General features: G+C 46.5%; 1 protein-coding gene across 7 annotated transcripts in view; it reads right to left on the minus strand.

The window, feature by feature from the left end:
- Positions 1–233: 233 nt before the first annotated feature.
- CD244 (CD244 molecule) overlaps positions 234–21,924 on the minus strand; it is a 69,941-nt gene continuing 48,250 nt past the window's right edge. For all 7 annotated transcript variants that reach the window (XM_039512375.1, XM_039512381.1, XM_039512374.1 and 4 more), the window contains 9 exons: positions 15,688–16,008; positions 15,301–15,597; positions 12,436–12,462; positions 11,969–12,094; positions 11,367–11,440; positions 7,546–7,611; positions 5,494–5,529; positions 3,713–3,772; positions 234–2,626 (listed from right to left, as the gene is read on the minus strand). In XM_039512375.1, the coding sequence (XP_039368309.1) occupies positions 2,546–2,626; positions 3,713–3,772; positions 5,494–5,529; positions 7,546–7,611; positions 11,367–11,440; positions 11,969–12,094; positions 12,436–12,462; positions 15,301–15,597; positions 15,688–16,008 (1,088 nt within the window). In that variant the 3' untranslated portion in view covers positions 234–2,545. The remainder of the gene's footprint in view (positions 2,627–3,712; positions 3,773–5,493; positions 5,530–7,545; positions 7,612–11,366; positions 11,441–11,968; positions 12,095–12,435; positions 12,463–15,300; positions 15,598–15,687; positions 16,009–21,924) is intronic.

A 21,924-nucleotide genomic window follows, 5' to 3' on the forward strand; every position in this document is an offset into this window, starting at 1 on the left:
GGAGTAAACTTCCCCTATAGCCATTGGGGGACCATGGTGGGATACAACTGAGGGGATTGAGCGGTTGGGTCATGTCCCTGGGGCACCCCAGAGGGTAGGGAGAAGATTGGGGCGGGTGCCCAGTCAGGACTTTCAGGGGGTGCTCCATGTTCTCAAAAGACAGAGGGAGTCACCTCAGATGCACAATCCCCCACCCCAGTGTGAAGTGATCACCCGTTGAAGTGGAGAAGGAATGTCCATCACATTGTAGGATATTTATTGTAAAACACAAACACGGTGCCAGTCCCTGCTCTGGCAAACGGTTATGTGGGGGAGGTTTGCAAAGCGAGCGCCCCCGGCTCTCATTTCTGCCTCTGACCTCTGCCTAAGAACACGACCTACGGCACTGACAGCAGCCAAATCCCACCCAGCGCAAAAAATGGAGCCTTCAAAGACATACATAAACAAAAACATCCCCATGGAAACCCCGAGCCCATCACTCCTTGGCCCACCCCACGCCCCTGCCCAGGCATGCTGCAAAGCCCACGTATTCTGGAGATCAGCAGCTGACTTCAGAGTAGGTAGAGCAGCCAGATTCTAAACATCCATTGACCCCTCTGGGAACAGCAATTCCATTAGCCTCCCCAGCTCTGTAAAACCAAACTCAAGTGCTTCCTGTGACAGTGTCATGGGGAAGGGGGAGGGGAGGTAGTTGGGTCTAAGGCCCTCTGGGGCTTCAAAGGTGATGCTCTGAACACCTCTCTGCTATGTGTTCATATGGCTCCTTGCACAGGACTCGGAGCATCTCACAGTCCATTGCATTGCCCCCTGTGAGTTAAGGAAACCCTAACTTCTCATCTACAGGGAACCGAGGCACAGGCAGGCTTAGCCAAGGTCACACAGAATCTGGGGCAGAGCAGAAATGAAACCCAGAGACCTGAGCCCACCCTCATCCTTTGCCCACAGGACATCCTGGAAGCCAATAAATATGGTTCACAGTCACTGGTGTCAGACTCTCCCTGTGGGATGCCCCCTCACCAACTGAGCTTAGCTTTTATCTTAGGCGCTTACATGACCCCTCCCTCCCCAATCACAGTATCTGGGCACCTCACAATTTTTGCTATAGCCTCACACCTCCCCGGCAAGTGTGAAAAATCTGGATGGGGTGTGTGTGTGTGTGGGGGGGGGGGTGTTATAGGAGCCTATATAAGAAAAAGACCCCAAAATTGGGACTATCCCTATAAAATTGGGACATCTGGTCACCCTACCTGGCAGGCAAGGCAGTGCTGTTATCCCCATTGTATATGTGGGAAATGGGAGCAGGCAGAGAGAGAGAGACTAAAGGACTTGCACAAAGGTCACACTGGAAGCTGTGGCAGTGCCCTACCCACTGGACTATCCTTCCCACCTCGTGCGCTACTTTTAAACACAAGTTTCCTTGCCTTTTCCACCACGTTGATGCAAGTCATGGGAAGGTTCAAAACTTCCTCTCGATTCTCTCTATTCTGCTGGTTTGCATTTCTCTCATCCGGGGCAAACCTGCCAGGGCAGTTTCACCTTTGTTTCTAGTCGGTTTGACTCTTGCTCACTAACAGAACACTGAGCTCAAACTATTGCAGTGTAAGATCTAGGGTTTTTGTAAAAAAAAAATATTTCAAATAGATTTTTTTTCAAAACAATCTTGATATGTTTCTGTTGATCTTTGGTTTTGTAGAACGCCTTTTTTTAAAAACAAAACAATTTCTGCCTAAATTGCACCTGATGGTATTTACTTGTATTAGTCTTGTGTAAAATAAAACAATTGTTAATAGTCATCTTCTTCCTTACCTGGGGGGATGCGAGACCTGTGTCTCAGCTCTTACGCAACTCAGTCACCAAAACTTTTAACCTCAAATTCCAGTGCCATTCCCTGCCTCCCTGAAGAGTAGGGGCTGAATTTCCTCCCACTTACAAGTTACAGCTGTGTAAAACCAGGGTAACAGTTGATTTACACCAGCAGAGTATCTGCCCTAGCTGACTTCAGTGCAGTTACTCCTGATTTACACTAGCATGAGGGTAAGTTACACTCTACATCTGTCCTGCTTAGCTATATTTTAAAGCCATAAATAAACGATTAAGCTAATTAACCCACAATACCCATTGCTAATGCGATTAAATCTATACACATCCCTGCGTGCAAACTGCAAAGGAGTGTTGACTCAATTGAAATTAACAAAAAAATACCCCCAAACCAACCATCTTTCCACATCAAACCTTCTCAAACGACCTTTCCCAATGAAAGAAAAGTTCAAGTGTCTATTCTCTGCTGCTTCTGTGTATTTGTTTTCAATGAGCCTTCATTGTTTGGCTTGGGACTGCACAATATGAATGAAGATCCTGTTATTGTGATATTTCCACTCTGAGCGCGAGAAGGAAGAACCCCAAGTCTTGTACATCCAAGCAGCTCAGATCAAAGCTGTGCTTATCTGCACAGGTGGAGGTCTGTCCATCCGCAAGGAGCTCCCTCCACGGGGAAAAGGCCTTTAAAGGAAGGAGGGTGGTGTCGTGCAGCGAGGAGCTGTGGAAGCTAGGAATACAGATGCACAGGATTAGGTGAAGATGGGCGCGGCATTTGAGGACGCCTGGGTCTGGAAGGGGCTTCTTGAACCTACAAGAAAACCAACCATCTTCAATGTGCTTCAATAACAGGAAATTACTTTAAACACAAACCCCAGGGGCACCATATCTACCAATTTTACAATCCTGAAGCGGGGAGGGGAAGGGAGACAGGTCCATGAGGCTGGATAAGAATTTTCGTAAGGAAATTATTTGTCAAAAATCAAGCACTGATGGGGAGTGACAAGGACAGTGTTTGGATGGGAGATGAGCCCAGCTTGTCTGTGAAAAGGAAACTGGAGCTGAGGTACAGCAGGTGGGGACCCTGGCCCCGAATTTTAACAAAGATGTTCATTGGTATCAGTGGGTGATACAAGACTGATGATTCTGTTCTTGCGTCATTCACTTTATAATTAGCAGGCTGTTCAGCAATGCTTTCAAAGCCAAAGCCTGACCGCTTTCTGCAAGCATCAGCCCACGTTAGCTGGCTTGCCTGGAGGAAGGGACAGAGCCCTGGAGAACAAGCTGTAGGGAACAGAAATTACTGAGGTTCCTTCGACAGAACAGGGTCAGACTGCGCCAGCGCCGGCTCTGCGAAAGCAGGACCACCTTGCGCTGCTTTGAAATGGAGCTGCAGCCGGAGAGGAGTCGCTGTCAGCGGAGCGAGTGGAAGCTGCTAGTGCCCAGCAGTGGAAGAATCAGGCCCCAGGCAGGAGAAATAAACATGTGGAACCAAATCTTCAGCTGGCATAAGTCAGCATGGACTGCATCTATTAACACTAGGTGAGAATCTATCCCTGCCCTAGACACCAGGGGTGGAGTGGCTCATTTTATCCCAGCTCAGGATCCGTGCCCATTGAAACCAGGGTGACAGCAGATGTAATGGAATTACAGCTGGCTTACACCAGCAGGGAATTTGACCCCCACCTATGTGGAATTTTCCTCTTTCCTTCCCTTTGAAGAGCTGGAGGAGGGGTAAATGCTTCTTCCCTCTCCCCACAGCGAGCAGCGGAGTCACTGGGGATGAGGCCAGCATTTTGCCCTGAGGTTAGTGGCCACTCTTAGCTCTGGTGGAGACATTCAGCTGCCAGTAGGGCTGGGGTTCAACACGACAGGATCAGAGCAGTACATCCCTTACCTCTGAGTAGATGGTAGAGATGAAGGACGGGTTGATTTTCTTCCTCTTGACAGAAGGAGGCTGTGAAGCAGAGAGAGACGGTTGGTTATAGCATCCATAAGCCGGGTAATAAACCCCAGCTTCCCTGCCATGCTCTAGCAAAGACATGTGCTAACATTTGTTAATTGCCATTCGTCACTGACAAAGCAAGCTGTCAGGGAAAAGGGCTGCAAAGGGCTCTTATTCCATCAGGAAAGGTAACGCTCCAAAGGGACAGGAACCTAAACAGCACAGTTCATGCTCCCGTTGGATGGGGCTGCTGGACCCAGAATGGTAAAGCAAAGCCAGGCATGCGAAGGGCCAGATCCTGCCAAGTGCTGAGTGCTTCCCCTGGGACCCCTTCATGGCTGGCGGAGATCTGCGTGCCAAGCCCAACAGACATCTACATGCTCACCTCCGTGTTCTGCTGCATCCACACACGGGACTAGCTAAGGGGCCGTGTTATCAATAGCTATGTAGCTGCTGCTGCGGGGCCATCCGGGGATTGCATGTGGGCAAAACGATCCCTCTGCCACTGATGGGCGGACCCTGAGCTGGGTGTTGTGTGTTAGACTCTGGGATTTTCAAAAGCACCTACGCAACATAGGAGCAGGACTCCATCGACTGGCAGTGGGACTGAGCCAAATCTAGGTTAGCGGATGGGATGAAATCCTGGCTCCACTGTTAATGTTAGCAGCACAAGTCCTAGTGGGGACCATCTAAGTCATTAGGTGCCTTTGAAAATGTTACCTGCCAATCTTTACAACTTGGATTTTCAAAGGGGCCTAAGTCAATGGAAGTTGGGGCCAGATTTTAAAGGTATTTAGGAGCCTGAAAATGCAGATAGGTGTCTAAGCTTTTGAAAAATCCCACTAGCCACCTAGCTCAGGGGTGGGCAAACTTTTTGGGCTAAGGGCCACATCGGATTTCATAAATTTTATGGAGGGCCAGTTAGGGGAGAGGGTTGTGGCCTGGCCCCCACCTCCTATCTGCGTCCCCGGCCCCAGGACTCCTGCCCCATCCAACCCTCCCTGTTCCCTGATGGCCCCTCTGGGACCCCTGCCGCATCCAACCACCCTTCTCCCTGTCCCCTGACTGCCCCCGGAGTCCCTTCCCCTGATTGCCGCCCACCACCCCATCCAACCCCCTCTTCTTCTTGACAGCCCCCCCAGGACTCCTGCCCCATCCACCCCACCCCCTGCTCCCTGTCTCCTGACCGCCCCCAGAAGCTCCGCCCCTGACTGCCCCCTACCACCTCATCCAATCCCTCCTCTCATTCCTGACTACCCCCACCCCGGAACCCCTGCCTCCATTCAACCCCCATTTAATGGTCCCTTCAAACCTTTTTTCTATAACAAACTCACCCTTTTTGCCTGCTCCATTTCAGGGGGCCTCCTGCCACGTGCCTGACCCCTTATGCTTAACAATCCGCCCCAGCTTGTATTTAGCTCGCACACTGATTGGCTTCCCAGTCCTGCTCCTGAAGAGGAGCTCGGTGTAGCTCATCTCTTCCACCAATGGAGGTTGGTCCAATAAAAGAGACGACTCCTCACTTGGTCTCATATATCCTGGGACCGATGGGGCTATAACAACGCTACCAACTCCCATTGACGTGGATGGGAAATCCTGCCAAGCCCCTTGAAAGTTTACCCTTCACTCACTAGTGGGCCCAGCTACGCAGGATGAAACCTTTATAGAACCCAATACGGCCATTCGCTGTGGCTTGCCCAGATACTGCTACCACCATAGCAAGACAGACTCACCCTCTGGACAGCCGCGTACACCGTGAAGTCTGCTACCTGGGAAAGTCAAGACAATCAACATCAGTGATGAGCAGATGACGGACAAAGGGCCCAGCTCCCAGCTGGAGTAGGTCAGCATAGTTCTATTGACTTCAGCGGAGCTATGCAAAGTACACACCTGCTGAGGACCTGACCCAAGTATCTTTGTACTAACAACAACATAGTGCTTCTGGTCATTAGCTCGCAGAACACTTCACTGACCCAGTGAGTTGGCTGGAGAGCTGGGATTCAACACTAGGTATCCCAGTGACTAGCACAAACCACTAGAACATGGCCCTTTATCGGGGGTAACTCAAGGAAAGAGTTACAGTTAGATTAGAACTTGAACAGAGCAAAACCATTATGGATTGAAGATCATCAATGGTTCGCTGTCAGAATGGGAGAATGTATCTGGGGGGTGGGGGCACAGGGGCCAGTCCTGGGCCTAGTACTATTCAATTTTCTCCTTAGTGGCTTGGATAAGGGAGTGGAGAGTGTATTTATAAAATTTTCAGATGACACCAAGCGGGAAGGAGTTGCAAACACTGCGGAGGACACAATTAGAATTCAAAATGACTGACAAATTGGAGAATTGGTCTGAATTCAACAAGTGAAATTCAATAAAGCCAAGTGCAAAGTACTTCAGTTAGGAAGGTGCGGGGTAGGGAAATCAAATGCACAACTATAAAATGGGGAGGTGGTAGAACGGCTGAAGAGGATCTGGAGGTTACAGTGGATCACAAATTGAATACGAGCCACCAATGTGATGAAGCTGCAAAAAGAAGGATAATATTCTGGTGCATGTTAAGAGTGTGTTGTAAGTAAGACACAGAAGATAATTGTCCTACTCTTCTTAAGCACTGGTGAGGCCTCAGCTGGAGTATTGTGTCCAGTTCTGGTGCCGCACTTTAGGAAAGATGTGGACAAGTTGGAGAAAGAGTCCAGAGGAGAGTGACAAAAATGATACGAGATTTAGAAAACCTGACCTATGAAAGGTTAAAAACCTAGGCAGGATTAGTCTTGAGAAAAGAAGGGACCTGATAGTCTTCAAATCTGTTAAGGGCTGTTATAAAGAGGACGGGGTCAATGGTTCTCCATGTCCACTGAAGGTAGAGCAAGTAGTAATGGGCTTAATCTGCAGCAAGGGAGATACCAGTCTCTAGCTCATAGAACTATCCTGAAGGTATTTTATGGAGCAGTGACATGAGGAACCTACAGATCTACACCTGTGAGATATTTCTCTTTAGTAGTTAGCATAAGGCTTGGAGGACTATGAGCCTGAGCATAAGTGAGTTACCCAACAGTAACCCTGAGCTATCGGGGAACGAGAATATTGTGTTTAGGGGATTTTCGGTGTAAAATGAGATCAGGGAACCTTAGGGATAGGAACAGAAACCAGCTGTGGATATTTTAGGATAGGAACATTCAGGTGAGTGTGATCATTGTGCACATTGGGGTTCCCAACCAGACACTGAACTTCATTCTGTTGTGCTGATACCAGGACTAGAACCTTTCAGATCTCAAATCTAATCACTGATCAATTGGAATTTAAGTCAATACAATCAATGACCATTCAACAGAATCAGGCAACAGGTTAGATATTAGAAAAAGCTTTCTAAACTCTCTGGGGAGCTGAGCTCTGGAATAGGTTTCTGAGGGAGGTTGTGGAATCGCCATCGGAGGTTTTTTCAGAACAGGTTGGACAAGGGTTGGTCTTGCGTTATTTGGCCCTGCCTCAGCACAGGGGGCTGGACTTGACCTCTCAAGGGCCCCTCCAGCCTGGCATTGCTACAATTCTTCAAGAACCACTGGCCAGATCCTCAACTGGTGTGATTTGTTATTGCTCCATCAAAACCACAAAAATCAATGGAGCAATGTCAATTTACACCACGAGAGGATCTGGTCCCACAGGCCCGAGAGGTGACTCCTTTCATCCATACGCCTGCACATGGAGTAGCTTGATGTAAAACAAAACCTACTATGGTTTGAAAGCAGCAGAGTGAACCTGGGTTGGGAGGACCACTGGGCACTTACTTGCGGGTTGGAGTTGATCTCAGCGTAGATGGTGTTTCCTACAATTCTGCTCTCGGCATTTCCATTCTGTACAGGAAGGAGAACAACAACTGGGTTATCTTAGTCATGGGGAAAAAAAAAATAAGGGATTTAATTTCCTTCCTGTCTCTTCAGTCAGAATCTCTGGCTCAACTGCTGAGAGAATAAAATTCAACCACCCTTTGGGGCCAGATCCAAGGTGCAACGAAATCAACAGGAACCATTCCACCGACTTCAATGAGCTCGGAATCAGGTTGCTAGAGGATGATCGACCCATGAATGACAAGCAGCGCTGGGGGACTGCAAAGAAGAAGCCACACCGAAAAAATGTGATCAGCTTTTTTTAAAAGCAGATACAAGAGAAGTGGATGGTGAGAATGCAGTAGAATTAATCTCTTTGGCATTTCATAAAGCATTGGATACCATCTCTCCTTAAAGCTAAACTCATAAAACTAAGACATACAGTGTGGATAGGCCACAGTGGTGCAGACTAAAAACCTGACCGGAGGGGACTCAGTCATGACAACCTTTCCACAGACAAACATGCCCTCCAGACCACAAGGTTCAGTCTGGCCATTCCCTCTGGGGAGGGGTAGCTCCATCACCTACAGCTTGTTTGGAAGGCAGCAGCACATTTGCTTATTTGGTCAGGCCTTCAGCGATCACTGACAAATCTGTGGTCACCCAGAACATCTCAGTAACAGCAGGGATAGAGCTCAGTCCCCCTGCTAAGAAGTCCCTGTCCCTGAAACCTGAGCTAAAGGAAAATCTCAGTTAGCCAATAGCAATACAGGGCCTATGACAAACAGGTGAGTTCTGATTCCCAGCCAGAAGACGACAGTGGTGTATATACACATTAACTGTTACCTCTCTGATTTTTATGCTGCTTTTTATACATTAAATATCTGTACTTTTATTATGAAAAACCCATTGCTCATCTGACATTTGCTCCACTTATCCAAGAAACAGGGAAGTGAAATGTAACAAAACAAGAAAGACGAGACGAATACAGGGAAAATATTTTAAGACTGAAAAGAATCCTGTGGCATCTTATAGACTAACAGACGTTTTGGAGCATGAGCTTTCGTGGGTGAATACCCACTTCGTCGGATGCAAGTAGTGGAAATTTCCAGGGGCAGATATATATGCAAGCAAGAAGCAAGCTAGAGATAACGAGGTTAGTTCAATCAGGGAGGATGAGGCCCTGTTCTAGCAGCTGAGGTGTGAAAACCAAGGGAGGAGAAACTGGTTCTGTAGTTGGCAAGCCATTCACAGTCTTTGTTTAATCCTACCCCTCTGATATTTTAAGACTGCAGCAGCTCCAAAAGAGTGAGGTGAAATGAGTTCCAGAGGGCAGCAGAGGATCAGAAATCAGAAAGGGAGTGGCTATGCTCTAAACTGGCCAGAAGGTGGCAGCAGGTGGTTATGAACGAATCCGGCATGTTGATAGACATTCCATGGACCTGCCTGGAAAATATATTTCTTATTTCATCTCTTACAACAAGTGCATATTTCTATAGCACTTCTATCCAGCAGGACTGCAAAGCAATGTACACACTATACACAGGGTTTACTTCCCCCACCCCTGCAAGGCAGCCCCCTCTGGGGTAGAACACGGCAGCTGCTTAACAGCTACGCAGCAACACAACACAAATATTTAGATGGGAAGTAAAGAATGCCTGTGGCATTCAAAACTTCAGGGGGAATGTAGTCACCCCAGCTGGATACACAGCCCTGGGGAAATGGCACTGGAGTGGAAATCAGGAGACCCAGGTTTCAGTCAGCTTTGACCCTGAACAAGTCACTTCCCCACTCTTTGCCTCAGTTTCCCCATCCATAAAATGGGAGTAATGATGTTGACCTGACTTCATAAAGTGCTTTGTAATCCAGAGGTAAAAGGCAGCAACAGAAGTGCTAAGTTATGTACTGTGACGTGATGCTCCATATTCTTTATAGAAATATACTTATATGAATATGGCATAATTAAGATATATTTTATGCAAGATGGCACATATAAGATATCACTGGAAAGGTTATAATTTACTGTATGTGATTATCCAATGTGTATGCATGTATCATTTCTGTATCTGGAGTTAGGAATATTAACTATGTAACAATTACAACTGTGGTTATACTTGGAGACGCCCACTAGACAATATGCAATCAGCCTTAATGGGCCATTAGGAAAAAGACAATGAGTCTTCTAAGATGTGGATTCCCATCTTCTGGGAGTTCCTTCCTGTGGACATTGGAAATAAATCTGGTTTCACGGTTGCTTTGACACTGCAAGATCAGGTGATAATGTCACCTGATAAAAAGTGCCACCTCGGACACTGCTGGTACTTTTCCACTGGAAACAAAGGCTTCCCACCTTATGTAAATTCTATTTAAGGCTGGGGAGTAAGGCAAACAGGACTCTTCTCCATTGTCTTCCTGCCCAAGAAGAAAGGCTGCTGAAAGTATCTAAAGAGACAAAGGAACTGAGCTGAGGGAAGGGCAAGGGCTGAGTCCAGACTGAGACAGGTGTCCAGTCTATAAAGAGAAATAACTGGAACTCTGAGCTCCTGGAACTCAGCAACTTGCCTAAAACAACATTTAGGGTGAGAAATTACTTCTTGAAACCTGTCTCTTTAAGATCTTAAGCTTAGTTTGCATGTTTTGTTTTAGTTGCTCAGTAATCTGCTTTGTTCCATTTGCTATCGCTTATAATCACGTACAATGTACCTTTTATAGTTAATAAACTTGTTTTAGTTTATTCCAAAACCCAGTTTGTGCAATTCATATCTGCGGGAAGGAAGATCTGCATATCTTCGTCCACACTGAGGGATGGGGTGAATTGATGAGCTTATGTTATAGAATTCTCTACAGCGCAAGACAATATTATTCTGGGTACTTTCCGGAGGGGTAGTGTACTTGAGTGCTGGGCAATTTCCTACCTAGTCTTCCCATAGAGAGCTGTTTGCAGACTGTGATATTCTACAAATGGTGCGTCCCTACCTGTGTGTGTTTGCTACCAGAGACCCTAATTCAGGAAAACAGAGAGAGGGAGCCCAGGCTAGTGAAGCAGGCAGGCTCAGTGAAATCCCAGTACATCAGGTGGCATCCTAGATGCGGGGTCCAACCCACCACAGGTATTACATGGGGCTTTCTAGGGCATTAGTGCAGAAGTCTCTGTTCTCCCCTTGTGCTTGTGTTGAGACAGGGATGTTCAATCAAAGTGAAAGGTGACACATTCAAAGCCAATAAAAGGAACTAGTTTTTCAATTAACACATAATTAGACTGTGGAACTCACTCCCACAGGATGCCATTGAGGCCAAGAATTTGAGGTGAAAAGGGATGGGAGACATTTATAAGGATATTCAGAGTTCCAAAAATTAATGCAAACAGAATTTTGGATAAAATACCTCACTCTTCAGGGCTTAAACCAATCTTGGACTATTAGTGATGAAAATGAGGCCTTCCTTGATAGCAGGTTATCCCACACCTGCCTAGAGAAGGGTTCTTCCCCCTTCCAGAGGCATCTGGTGCTGGCCACTGTCACAGATGTGATACTGGACTAGAGGGGCCTTGGTCTGATCCAGTCTGGCAATTCCCATGTTCCTAGGGACGGTTTTCTAGCTGATCTGGCTGGAAAGACTGTCAGTGATAGTGTTCTTTATGGAAAAGCAGGGCAGCGCTCCACAAGACTCACTCTCTGCCATGGATTTCAGCTTTTGCCATCATTAAGCCGGGCAAGCTGTAACAATACTGCCCTGACCTTGCCTACACAGGGGGAAAACAAAGGGATTCCCTCGGGACTCACAGCGTTTCTTCTGGGGCAGGCGTCCTCCACTTCCTCGTAGATGGTGAGGGGCGGGTCACTGTCTTTGCAGGAGCCTTTGAAGAGACAGAACAAAAGCGACTTGTGCAAGAGCTCCCATCGCATCCCAGTTTCACAGGGTGAAAGTTACCCCAGGCAAGGCCCTCTGCTCAGGGTTGCACAGGGTGTGGGCAGCTTGCCACTAACAGATCACCCTCAGCTCTGATGTTTCCCAGGCAGCCACCCACCCCGGTCCCAGTGATCTTAGTCTAAGTCTCCTCTAAGTCTCTTGGCCTCCTACCCCAGCATCACGTTCCAGGCTGCAGTACAGTAAATCAGGACAAGCATTTAAAAATCTATAGACATGAGGCAGTTTCAGAGGGTTACTATGGGTTTACTGGGCCAATTTCTCATGTCTGATTCATAGATTTTCAGTCCAGAATGGAGTCAGAGGACCAGTGTGACCATCTAGCCTGTCTCCAGTGTAACAGGTGTCAGCAGGGAGGACTGGCGGTGCATAGACAACTCTCCGCCATCCATATGTGGCCCTCATGTTAACCTGCTTTCATGTCCTCTACTGGATGAGCTTCCTTTTAACCACTTACGTTGCTTCTTCCGATGTTTGCAGAGGAAGATGAGGGCAAGCGCCATGAGCAGAAGCAGCAGCCCCAGCCCTGCAGCAACAATTGCCCACAGTGGGACTTTCTGAAAAAAGTCTGTAAGAGAGAAAGGTGACAAGCCGACCGAGCTCTCGTTACACTGCAGAATGCCAGAGCCTTTCCTGACCTTTTTCTCCACCCTACTTTATAGCATTTTTATGATGGGTTAGTTAATGGGCAGTAGATCAATTGTCATAGAGACCAACAGACTGCTGAGAAATATTGCCAACCACTGGTATTCAATAAAATCATAAGTTAGGGTTACAAAATCCATGTTGGTTTTTTTCTTTTATTTGCCCTCTGGTTTCCAATCCTCTACAGTTCACTTGGGTCATATTTTCAGGTTTGTCTCCCAAACCCATTGATGGCTAGAAACTTACTTTAAAAAAAAAAAAAAAAGAGGAGGGTCTCACCTTGTTGTTTGATTCCAGGAGTTAGGGCTGTAATGAAAATACTAAGGTCATAAGACTTGCAACAACAATAACAACAACAACAACAAAAAATCACAAGAGCTTGCAACACTAGCCTATGGCATGTAACCATCTGTACTGTAATATCATTCTAAAGATGTAACCAGGGCTGGCTCCAGAGCCCAGCGGGGCAAGCACCCGCCTGGGGCGGCCCTTTCCCGGGGGGGTGGCAGGCTGGGCCAGCGGACCTGCCGCAGTCATGCCTGCGGGAGGTCCACCAGAGCCCCGGGAGCAGCAGACCTGCCGCAGGCATGACTGCGGAGGGGACGCTCGGCCGGCGGCTCCAGTGGACCTCCCGCAGGCATGACTGCGGACGGTTCGCTGGTCCCGCGGCTCGGCTGGACCTTCCGCAGGCATGCCTGCGGCAGCTCAACCGGAGCCGCCCCTGGATGTAACCATTCTAGAGATGTGCTCATACACATACTACTCATATCCTTAGCATGCTACTGGCCAATTGCAGCACCAAGGCTGTCCAATCTAATCACTGCGATCCAATTCAGAGACTTTTAGCTAAAAAATAAAACAAAACACACCAAAATTTTTAAATAAAAAAACAACAAAATAGACTTTTTGACATCAGTCTGTTCACTCACCCAAAATATTCCCTACTATGTCTTATACAGGCCAGGTTCCTCTAGGTAAGGTGACATTTCTTCATCAGCCCTACAACTCTCACTTCTCTTGCTCAGACGGAGTCAGGAGTTTTATAAAGGGTTTTACTACCCAGAGTCCATTGCAGAGAAAGGAAGTCCCTCTCCTGTTTCTCTGGATGATTGCCAGTTTGGCTGGCCAATCAGCTCTCTTTCCTTCACTTCTAGTTCTATAGGCACATCACCCACTACAATACTTGCAACTAGAGTGGGTCACAAATGTTTTATTGAAAAGGTTGACCAAAAATGGCATTTTCACTGACACATTTTGAATACAAATATAGATTTCAGTGAATTTTATCAAAATGCTTCATTTTTCCTCTCATGTAAAAACGTGCCATTTTCAGAATGAAATGTTTTGCTTTTCATTCTGAAACAAATTTCTGCTATTTTTAAATTTTGTTCCTAGTTGAAAAGGTCAAATAGGAACACAATGTTCTCATCTGATTGAAATGAAATGTTTTGATCGACCTAAGATGCAACTTTTTAAATTTCATTTGGGAGGGAAATTTCAATTTTGTTTTGCTTTGTTCCACTGGGGCTTTGTAGATGCTACCGCAATCATAATTATAGTAAAGAGACACTTCCTGTAGATCTTATAATCAAGAGGAATAATGGCAGGTCTGGCACCACTGGTTTTCCTGAGGTCTCCCATCCTACTGCTGAACCAGCTCAACCTCTTTAGCAGGGACTGGGAGCACTGACATCTGAAATTGCAGATGTACCTATCCTTTTACTGGGATGAGCTATTTGAATCCTAGAATCCCAGTAATGTCGGGCAGGAAGGGACCTCAAGAGGTCATAAAGTCCAGCCCCCTGAGCTGAGGCAGAGCCAAATAAACCCAGACCAGCCCTGAAAGGGTTTTGTCCAGCCTGTTCTGAAAAACCTCCAGTGATGAGGATTCCACAATCTCCCTTGAAACCTGCTCCAGAGCTCAACAACCTTTAGAGCTAGAAAGTTTGTCCTAACAACTAGCCTAAATCTCCCTTTCTGCAGATTAAGCCCATAGCTTCTTGTCCTACCATCAGTGGACACAATGCTCTTTATAATAGCCCTTCACATATAGCGTGGCACCCAGAACTGGACACAGGACTCCAGCTGGTGCCTCGCCTGCGCTCAGTAAAGCAGGACAACTACCTCCCATGTCTTACATACAACGTTCCTGCTAACACACCCCAGAATGACATTAGCCTTTTTGGTAACTGCATCACATTGTTGACTCATATTCAATTTGTGATCCACTGTAACCCCCAGATCCTTTTCAGCAGTACAACTCCCTAGCCAGTGGTTTTACTTGCAAACATGTGCAGACCATGTGTCCCCTGCACTGGGAACAGAAGGTAGTTTGAGGTTTGTGGTGGTTCTTAAATCCCGCAGGAGGAACTTCCATGGTCTTGGACCAGCCCCAAAAACCTGTTGCCTTCGCAGACGAGCTTTACCCTGTTCTAAACTGTTTCTCTCGCAGGGCCCTCCGTGCTGGGGTTTGGGAGCTGGATTTACACAGGCTCCTTTGAAAATCCCAATCCTGGCTAAAGGGCTGGACAAAATTTTTCCTTGACACATTTTTGGACTGATAATTATTTTTATGGTTAAATAAAATATTTTCATGAAGAGCATTTGCTTCCAGTGGAAAATTTTTAGTTTTGTGTGAAAAAAAAATCAAAAACATGGGCTTTGGCCAAAAATGTTTGGGTTTTGGTTTATCGATGAAAAGTCTAAATGTTATATGGAATATTTAGATTGAAACAAGTTTGTCGCTCTGTGGTCTACATTTTCTCCATGTTCAGGAAGGAGGGGGAGAAATGTTTCCCAGAGAGCTCTATCTATCCCACAATTCCTACCTCACTTCCCAGAAACAGGGGTAGGTTCTATTTCTGCCTCTGCCCCAGATGATGTTGGCCAAGTCACGTCACAAACTCTGTGCCGCAGTTTCCCCATTTGTAAGATGAGGGTGATGATAATGCCCTCTTTTGTGAAGTGCTTGGAGATTTCCAGTTGAAACATGCTATGTAAGAGCTATTAGTCAAAGAGAGCAAGATCTGCACTAGTGGAAACACACCAGTATCACTGAAACTTATGCGACTAGCCACCAGAGCTCAAATGCTAAGTTGCAGAAGACAATAAATCCAAACATTTATTCTGCTGAGGAATATTTACCTGTGGCTGGGGAGTCACACGATGATTTGACATCTATGGTGTCTGCGTCCCAGCTGACTTGGTTACTAGCGTTACATCGGTAGAAGACGTCACTGCTGTTTGCATTAATCACTAGGTGCAGCAGGGATTGGTTCCCAGGGAGCTGATGGTCCCTCTCAGACGGGATCCAGGACGTGCCTCGGGACCAGCTGTAGGTGACTCTGTCAGCGCCAGGCACGGAGCAGGACAGGGTAGCGTTGCACTGGCCGAGCTCCGGGTGGGCAGAGAGCACCATGAGGTTTGGCTGCCGCACTCGGTCTGAAAGGAGACACTCTGGTGAGAGATGCTGAGGAAGGCGGCTGCCGTCAGTGACACACACTGGGGAAAAACGTGATCTTTGCTACTCACCAAACACAGAGACACGGAACTTTGTGATGTCTTCACGGCCTCCTCCAATGTCAATTCTCAAGGTATAGAGGCCACTGTCTGACTTGTTAACGGGCTCAATCTGCAGTGAGAGATTCTCAGGGTGGAAAGTGACTCTGCTGATAAAATGTGGGGATGACCCAAGGTCAGGGGGTTCCCCTTTATTAAATGTTACAATCCCATACGTCTGTGCTGAGTCTAGTGTGACATCCCAGGTCATTTCTGCCCAAGGCTCCGGCAATTTCACTGGCTGTAACTGGACGGATTCCCCTGCAATTGCAGCCACTTCCATTTCTTTACAACCTGGGGGTTCAAAAATATAAAGAGCAGGTGAGTGAAGGGTTAACTGGGTCCCGAGCTTGTCAGGGACACATGGGGTAAAACAGGATCATTTCCTGGCCTGGCTTAGGTGGGTGGAATTTGGTGCTGGACTGATCAGCCTGGAGTCCTCTATTAAACCACAGGGTGGCTGCAGCCCAGGCTCCCCCACCTGCACCCTGACCATGCATCAGCACTGACCAGTGTGGGGTCAGCCCCCATGGCCAGTTCAATCCTTGCCCCATCCCACTTTTCACTGTCATGGGCAAAGGGGTTTCCACCATGTCCCTGGGGAGGCTGATCTTCAGCCCCACCCATTCCACTGTCTCACATTTCTTGGAGCGGTGGAATGGACTTGTGACTAAGGCACTGAGCCAGGCCTGGGGACACCTGGGTTCAGTGTTGCCAGCTCTGCCACAGACTCCAGGGCTGACATTGGGCAAGTCGCTTCACCTGTCTGTGCTTCAGTTTCCCTCCTGAAAGTGGGCTACTCATAAGATGCCCTTTTCTTCCAATCTCTGTCTTGTCTATTTAAAGTGTCAGGTCTATAGGGCATGGACTGCGTACATGCAACATCCCACATCCCCTGGCTCTTATCGGTATATCTCAATGTGCTTTCCAAAGGAGGTCAGTTTCATTAGCCCTATTTTACAGCTGGGGAAACTGAGACACGGGGCAGGGAAGTGGCTTGCCCAAGCTCACTCAGCAGGAGAACTAGGAATAAGCACTCAGGTCTGCTGAATACCAGCCCAGTGCTCTAACCACTCAGCCGCACATGATGCCCTCTGGGTACTACCAGAATATCATTATTGATACTCCTGGCTAGATGTTCAGTCTCCCTGGCTCATCCGAGCCCCAGATTCCTTCTTCAGTCTGTCACCAAGGTTGGGAAATGAGCTCTGATTCATTAGCATTTAGATGACAGTGCCAAGCGGGAGGGTCTTACGGACTGTACCTTGGACCCCTTTCCCCAGAAGCTGCACGGAGCCCCACGCTCTCTTTTCACACCAGCCCCAGAGCAGCCCCGGGTGCTAGCAGCTCCTGCAAAGCATTGAGCTGAAAAGCTCTTGAAAAATAACCCCCAAGAGCGTGAGCATTTTCTGCTCATCTGCCTTTTCCTGTGTGTGGTTAAGTAGGTGCCATTGTCTTTGAGCCAGCAGCACAGATAAGCTGATCTAGGGACCCTCAGAGGAGGGACAGGCGTGTGCACAAGGGCCTGTTAAACAGCTTCCCTCTTTCCCATCACAGCTGCTGGGGGATGGGGGGGGGGAGAAGCCGCTGGGGCATGGGGGGGGGGAGAAGCCGCTGGGGCAGTGGTTTCCCCAGGAATTGAAATTAGGGGGGGTGTACGAATTTACAGGGTGGGTGTCAGGACCAATGAGATATATAAAAAAGATATTAATAAAGTAAATGTTTTGTTAGGATTATGCAAATTTAACATAAAAATAATGCAAGTTACACCAAAACACATAACAGGTCTAGATTTCTAAAAAACCATACATTTAAAAAAAAAGTATTTAATTTAAATTGACTTTTGAAAAGTAAGCCATCATAGGGTAAGAGGAAAGTCCTCTCATGGATCAGTAACTGGTTAAAAGATGGGAAACAAAGGGTAGGAATAAATTATCAGTTTTCAGAATGGAAAGAGATAAAAGTGGTATCCTTGAGGGGTCAGTACTGGGACCAGTCCTATTCAACATATTCATAAATGATCTGGAAAAATGGGTAAACAGTGAGGTGGCAAAATTTGCAGATGATACAAAATTATTCAAGATAGGTAAGTCCCAGGCAGACTGCGAAGAATTACAAAGGGATCTCATGAAACTGGGTGACTGGGCAACAAAAATGGCAGATGAAATTTAATGTTGATAAATGCAAAGTAATGTACATTGGAAAACAATCTCAACTATACATACAAAATGAAGGAGTCTGAATTAGCTGTTAACACTCAAGAAAGATCTTGCAGTCATTGTGGATAGTTCTCTGAAAACATCCACTCAGTGTGCAGCGGCAGTCAGTGATTCCCAACATTCTGTTTGCTTTTTTAAAAAGAACAGGAGCACTTGTGGCACCTTAGAGACTAACACATTTATTTGAGCATAAGCTTTCGTGGGCTACAGTCCACTTCATCGGATGTAGCCCACGAAAGCTTATGTTCTTTTTGCAGTACAGACTAACATGGCTGCTACTCTGAAACCTTTGCATTTTAAAGAAAGTGATAGATAATAAGACAGAAAATATCATATTGCCTCTATATAAATCCATGGCACATGTACACCTTGAATACTGTGTGCAGCTCTGGTTACCCCATCCCAAAAAAGACATACTGGAAATGCACAAAGTACAGAGATGGGCAACTAAAATGATTAGGGGTATGAAACAGGAGAAGAAATTAAAATGACTGGGAATATTCAGCTTAGAAAAGAGATGACTAAGGGGGGATATGCTAAAGGTCTATAAAATCTTGACTGATGTGAAGAAAGTGAACAAAGTAAATGTTTTGTTAGGATAATGCAAATTTAACATGAGGAAAATGCAAGTTACACCAAAACACATAACAGATCTAGATTTCTAAAAATATATATAATTTTAAAAAAATGTATTTAATTTAAATTGACTTTTGAAAAGTAAGCCATCATAGGGTAAGAGGGAAGATCCTCTCATGGATCAGTAACTGGTTAAAAGATGGGAAACAAAGGGTAGGAATAAATTATCAGTTTTCAGAATGGAAAGAGATAAAAGTGGTATCCTTGAGGGGTCAGTACTGGGACCAGTCCTATTCAACATATTCATCTGGAAAAATGGGTAAACAGTGAGGTGGCAAAATTTGCAGATGATACAAAACTATTCAAGATAATTAAGTCCCAGGCAGACTGCGAAGAGCTACAAAGGGATCTCACACAACTGGGTGACTGGGCAATAAAATGGCAAATTAAATTCAGTGTTGATAAATGCAAAGTAATGCACATTGGAAAGCAATCTCAACTATACATACAAAATGATGGCATCTGAATTAGCTGTTAACATTCAAGGAAGAGATCTTGGAGTCATTGTGGATAGTTCTCTGAAAACATCCACTCCATGTGCAGCAACAGTCACAAAAGCAAACAATGTTGGGAATCATTAAGAAAGGGATAGATAATAAGACAGAAAATATCATATTGCCTCTATATAAATCCATGGTACGTGCACACCTTGAATAGGGTGTGTAGATCTGGGCACTCATCCTAAAAATATATATATTGGAATTGGAAAAGGTACAGAGATGGGCAACTAAAATGATGAGGGGTATGAAACAGGAGGAGAGATTAAAGTGACTGGGAATTTTCAGCTTAGAAAAGAGATGACTAATGGGGATATGATAGAGGTCTACAAAATCTTGACTGGTGCGAAGAAAGTGAATAAGGAAATTTTATTTAATTCTTCACATAACACAAGAACTAGCAGTCACCCAATGAAATTAATAGGCAGCAGATTTAAAAAAAAACAAAAGGAAGTATTTCTTCACACAATATAAAGTCAACCCAGGGAACTCTTTGCCAGGGGATGCTGTGAAGACCAAAACTATAACAGGATTTTAAAAAGAACTAGATAAATTCCTGGAGAACAGGTCCATCTGTGGCTATTAGCCAGGATGAGAGGGATGCAACGCCATGCTGTGAGTGTCCCTAGCCTGTTTCCCAGAAGCTGGGAATGGGCAACAGGGGATGGATCACTTGATGATTCCCTGTTCTATTCATTCCCTCTGAAGCACCTGGCCTTGACCACTGTTGTAAGACAGGGTACTGGGCTAGATGGACCATGGGTCTGACCCAGTCTGACCATTCTTATGTAAAAATTAATTATAATAAAAATGTTTAGTACAGAAACTCCCCAACATAATGACCTCCCAAGATAGCAACAATGTGAGATAACAACCTTGGCAAATACTGCATTTTAAAAATCTTGGCCTACTGGGAAACATATTTATATAAGTTTCCATTCCCAGTCCCAAATCTAGCATTCTGGAGCAAAGTGACTAAAATATAGTCCAACAAACAAATGTTTATTTAACATGCCCCTCACTTTTCCCTCCACCGCACTCCACTCACCGGTGTTGTCCTTGGTCAGTGGAGACTCAGAGTTCAGAGGTGCTTTCACGTAAGTACACCTTCCAGGTGGGGGACAAAAAGGCACAGTTTGCTCTGGCCACGGCTGTTCGCTGTGCCACCGTTCACTCCACCACTCTGTTGCCAATGGCCCTGCACAGTCACCTTCTGCTGTCACCTACCACTGTGACCGCTGCGAGTTGGTCTCTTGAGGTTCCACCAGCTCTCAGTGATTTCAGCTGAGCTCTCAGTGCGGGAACCTCGCTGCTAGTGCAGTCTGGGCTGTCTCTTACACAAAAACACTGTACCCACAGGAACACTGTCCCCACAACAGGACTAAGCACTTAGACCTGATTGTCAGTGATTTCAACTGCAGTGGTTAGAACAAAAGACTATCTATTGGAGACTAATCAGCTCTGTCTTTAAACAGTGGAGAGGGACAGGTCCCCACCCTGTCTCTTGATGCCTTCAAATCATCACAGACTAAGTACAGTTCTACTGCCCTTTACTCATACAATAAGAACAACATTTCATCCCCTCTTCCCCCCACATTCAAGTGGTTTGTAACCCAACCCCAGCCAAAATCTATCACTTGGGCAACACAGCTCTGTTTGCTGGATCCCTAGGTAGATTAGGTGTGAATGTAAATATAATCTGGCCCTGAAGCCTTAGCCCCCAGCTCATCACTAGCTGTCAGGGAGAGCTCATTTAGACTTTGCTTACAAATCATCATTTGAAATTATTAGGTTGGCCAACATCACCGAAATGAATGCACTGACATCATACAAAACCAGCTGTATAAGGAAGCAAGAAAGCTAGTCTATGTTCATACTTTTCAAATCTATTATACTTTTTCAGATACACATATTTTATCATACACTGTATAAGCTTTTAAAGTGTGTATTAATGTTTCAGTTTAAATTCAGATTTCCAAACAGTCACTAAATTGGTATGTAACTAGCTCACAAAACTAGGGGGGGTGTTGGGAAAATTCAGGGGGGGGCGTGTAGGGAAATCACTGCGCTGGGGTGAGCAGGATTGCTGGGACCAGAGCTTCCACACTTGATCAGATCATCGGTCCATCTAGCCCAGCCTCCCACTTACAGCAGCAAGGTGCAGGGCAGAAGCTGCTGTGCCAGTACGAGGGCAGCACTCCTCCCACACCCACTCCCCGGGGCGCAGGCAGCCACAGCGGGACACAGAGGGCCTGAGTGTCATTCACACCGAGGCCTAGGGTGATCAGGTGTCTCAATTTTATAGGGACGGTCCCAATTTTGGGGTCTTTTTCTTATATAGGCTCCTGTTATCCCTTCCCCCGTCACGATTTTTCCTGTTTGCTGTCTGGTCACCCTACCGAGGCCCATTTAAGAGGCCTGAGAGTGTAAATAAGATTCTGATGTTCAGGGCTCAGTTCTCAGTTGTGTTCAGTTTCTATTTGGCTCAGCTTTGGGGGTGGGTGGGTACATGAAACCTTTCCACTCTGCTTATCTTGGACATCCCAGAGACCGGAACAGTCCCTGGCGTAACTTAGACCAGCTTCAGGGCTGCTCTAACTTACTCTCTGCAACCAAGCATCTGTCGGAACTTTATGGGCTCTACCCCACCCCCTCCTGAACCTGGCATGCCCCCTCCCCGGTCCTCCCTGACACACTCCCTGCACTGGCTTTACCCACCCAAGACTTCCCCTGAAAGAGGGAGAACCCTCAGCTGCCCGTTTCCAGCAGCCTCGTGGTGGCTCAGTGGCATAGAGGGCTGAGCCTCTCGGTGAAACTAACTCCCGGACAGCAACCTAGCATGGGGCCTACCCGGAAGT

Source organism: Mauremys reevesii, linkage group 24 (assembly GCF_016161935.1).
Source record: "Mauremys reevesii isolate NIE-2019 linkage group 24, ASM1616193v1, whole genome shotgun sequence".
In the NCBI taxonomy this organism is placed as follows: Eukaryota; Metazoa; Chordata; order Testudines; family Geoemydidae; genus Mauremys; species Mauremys reevesii.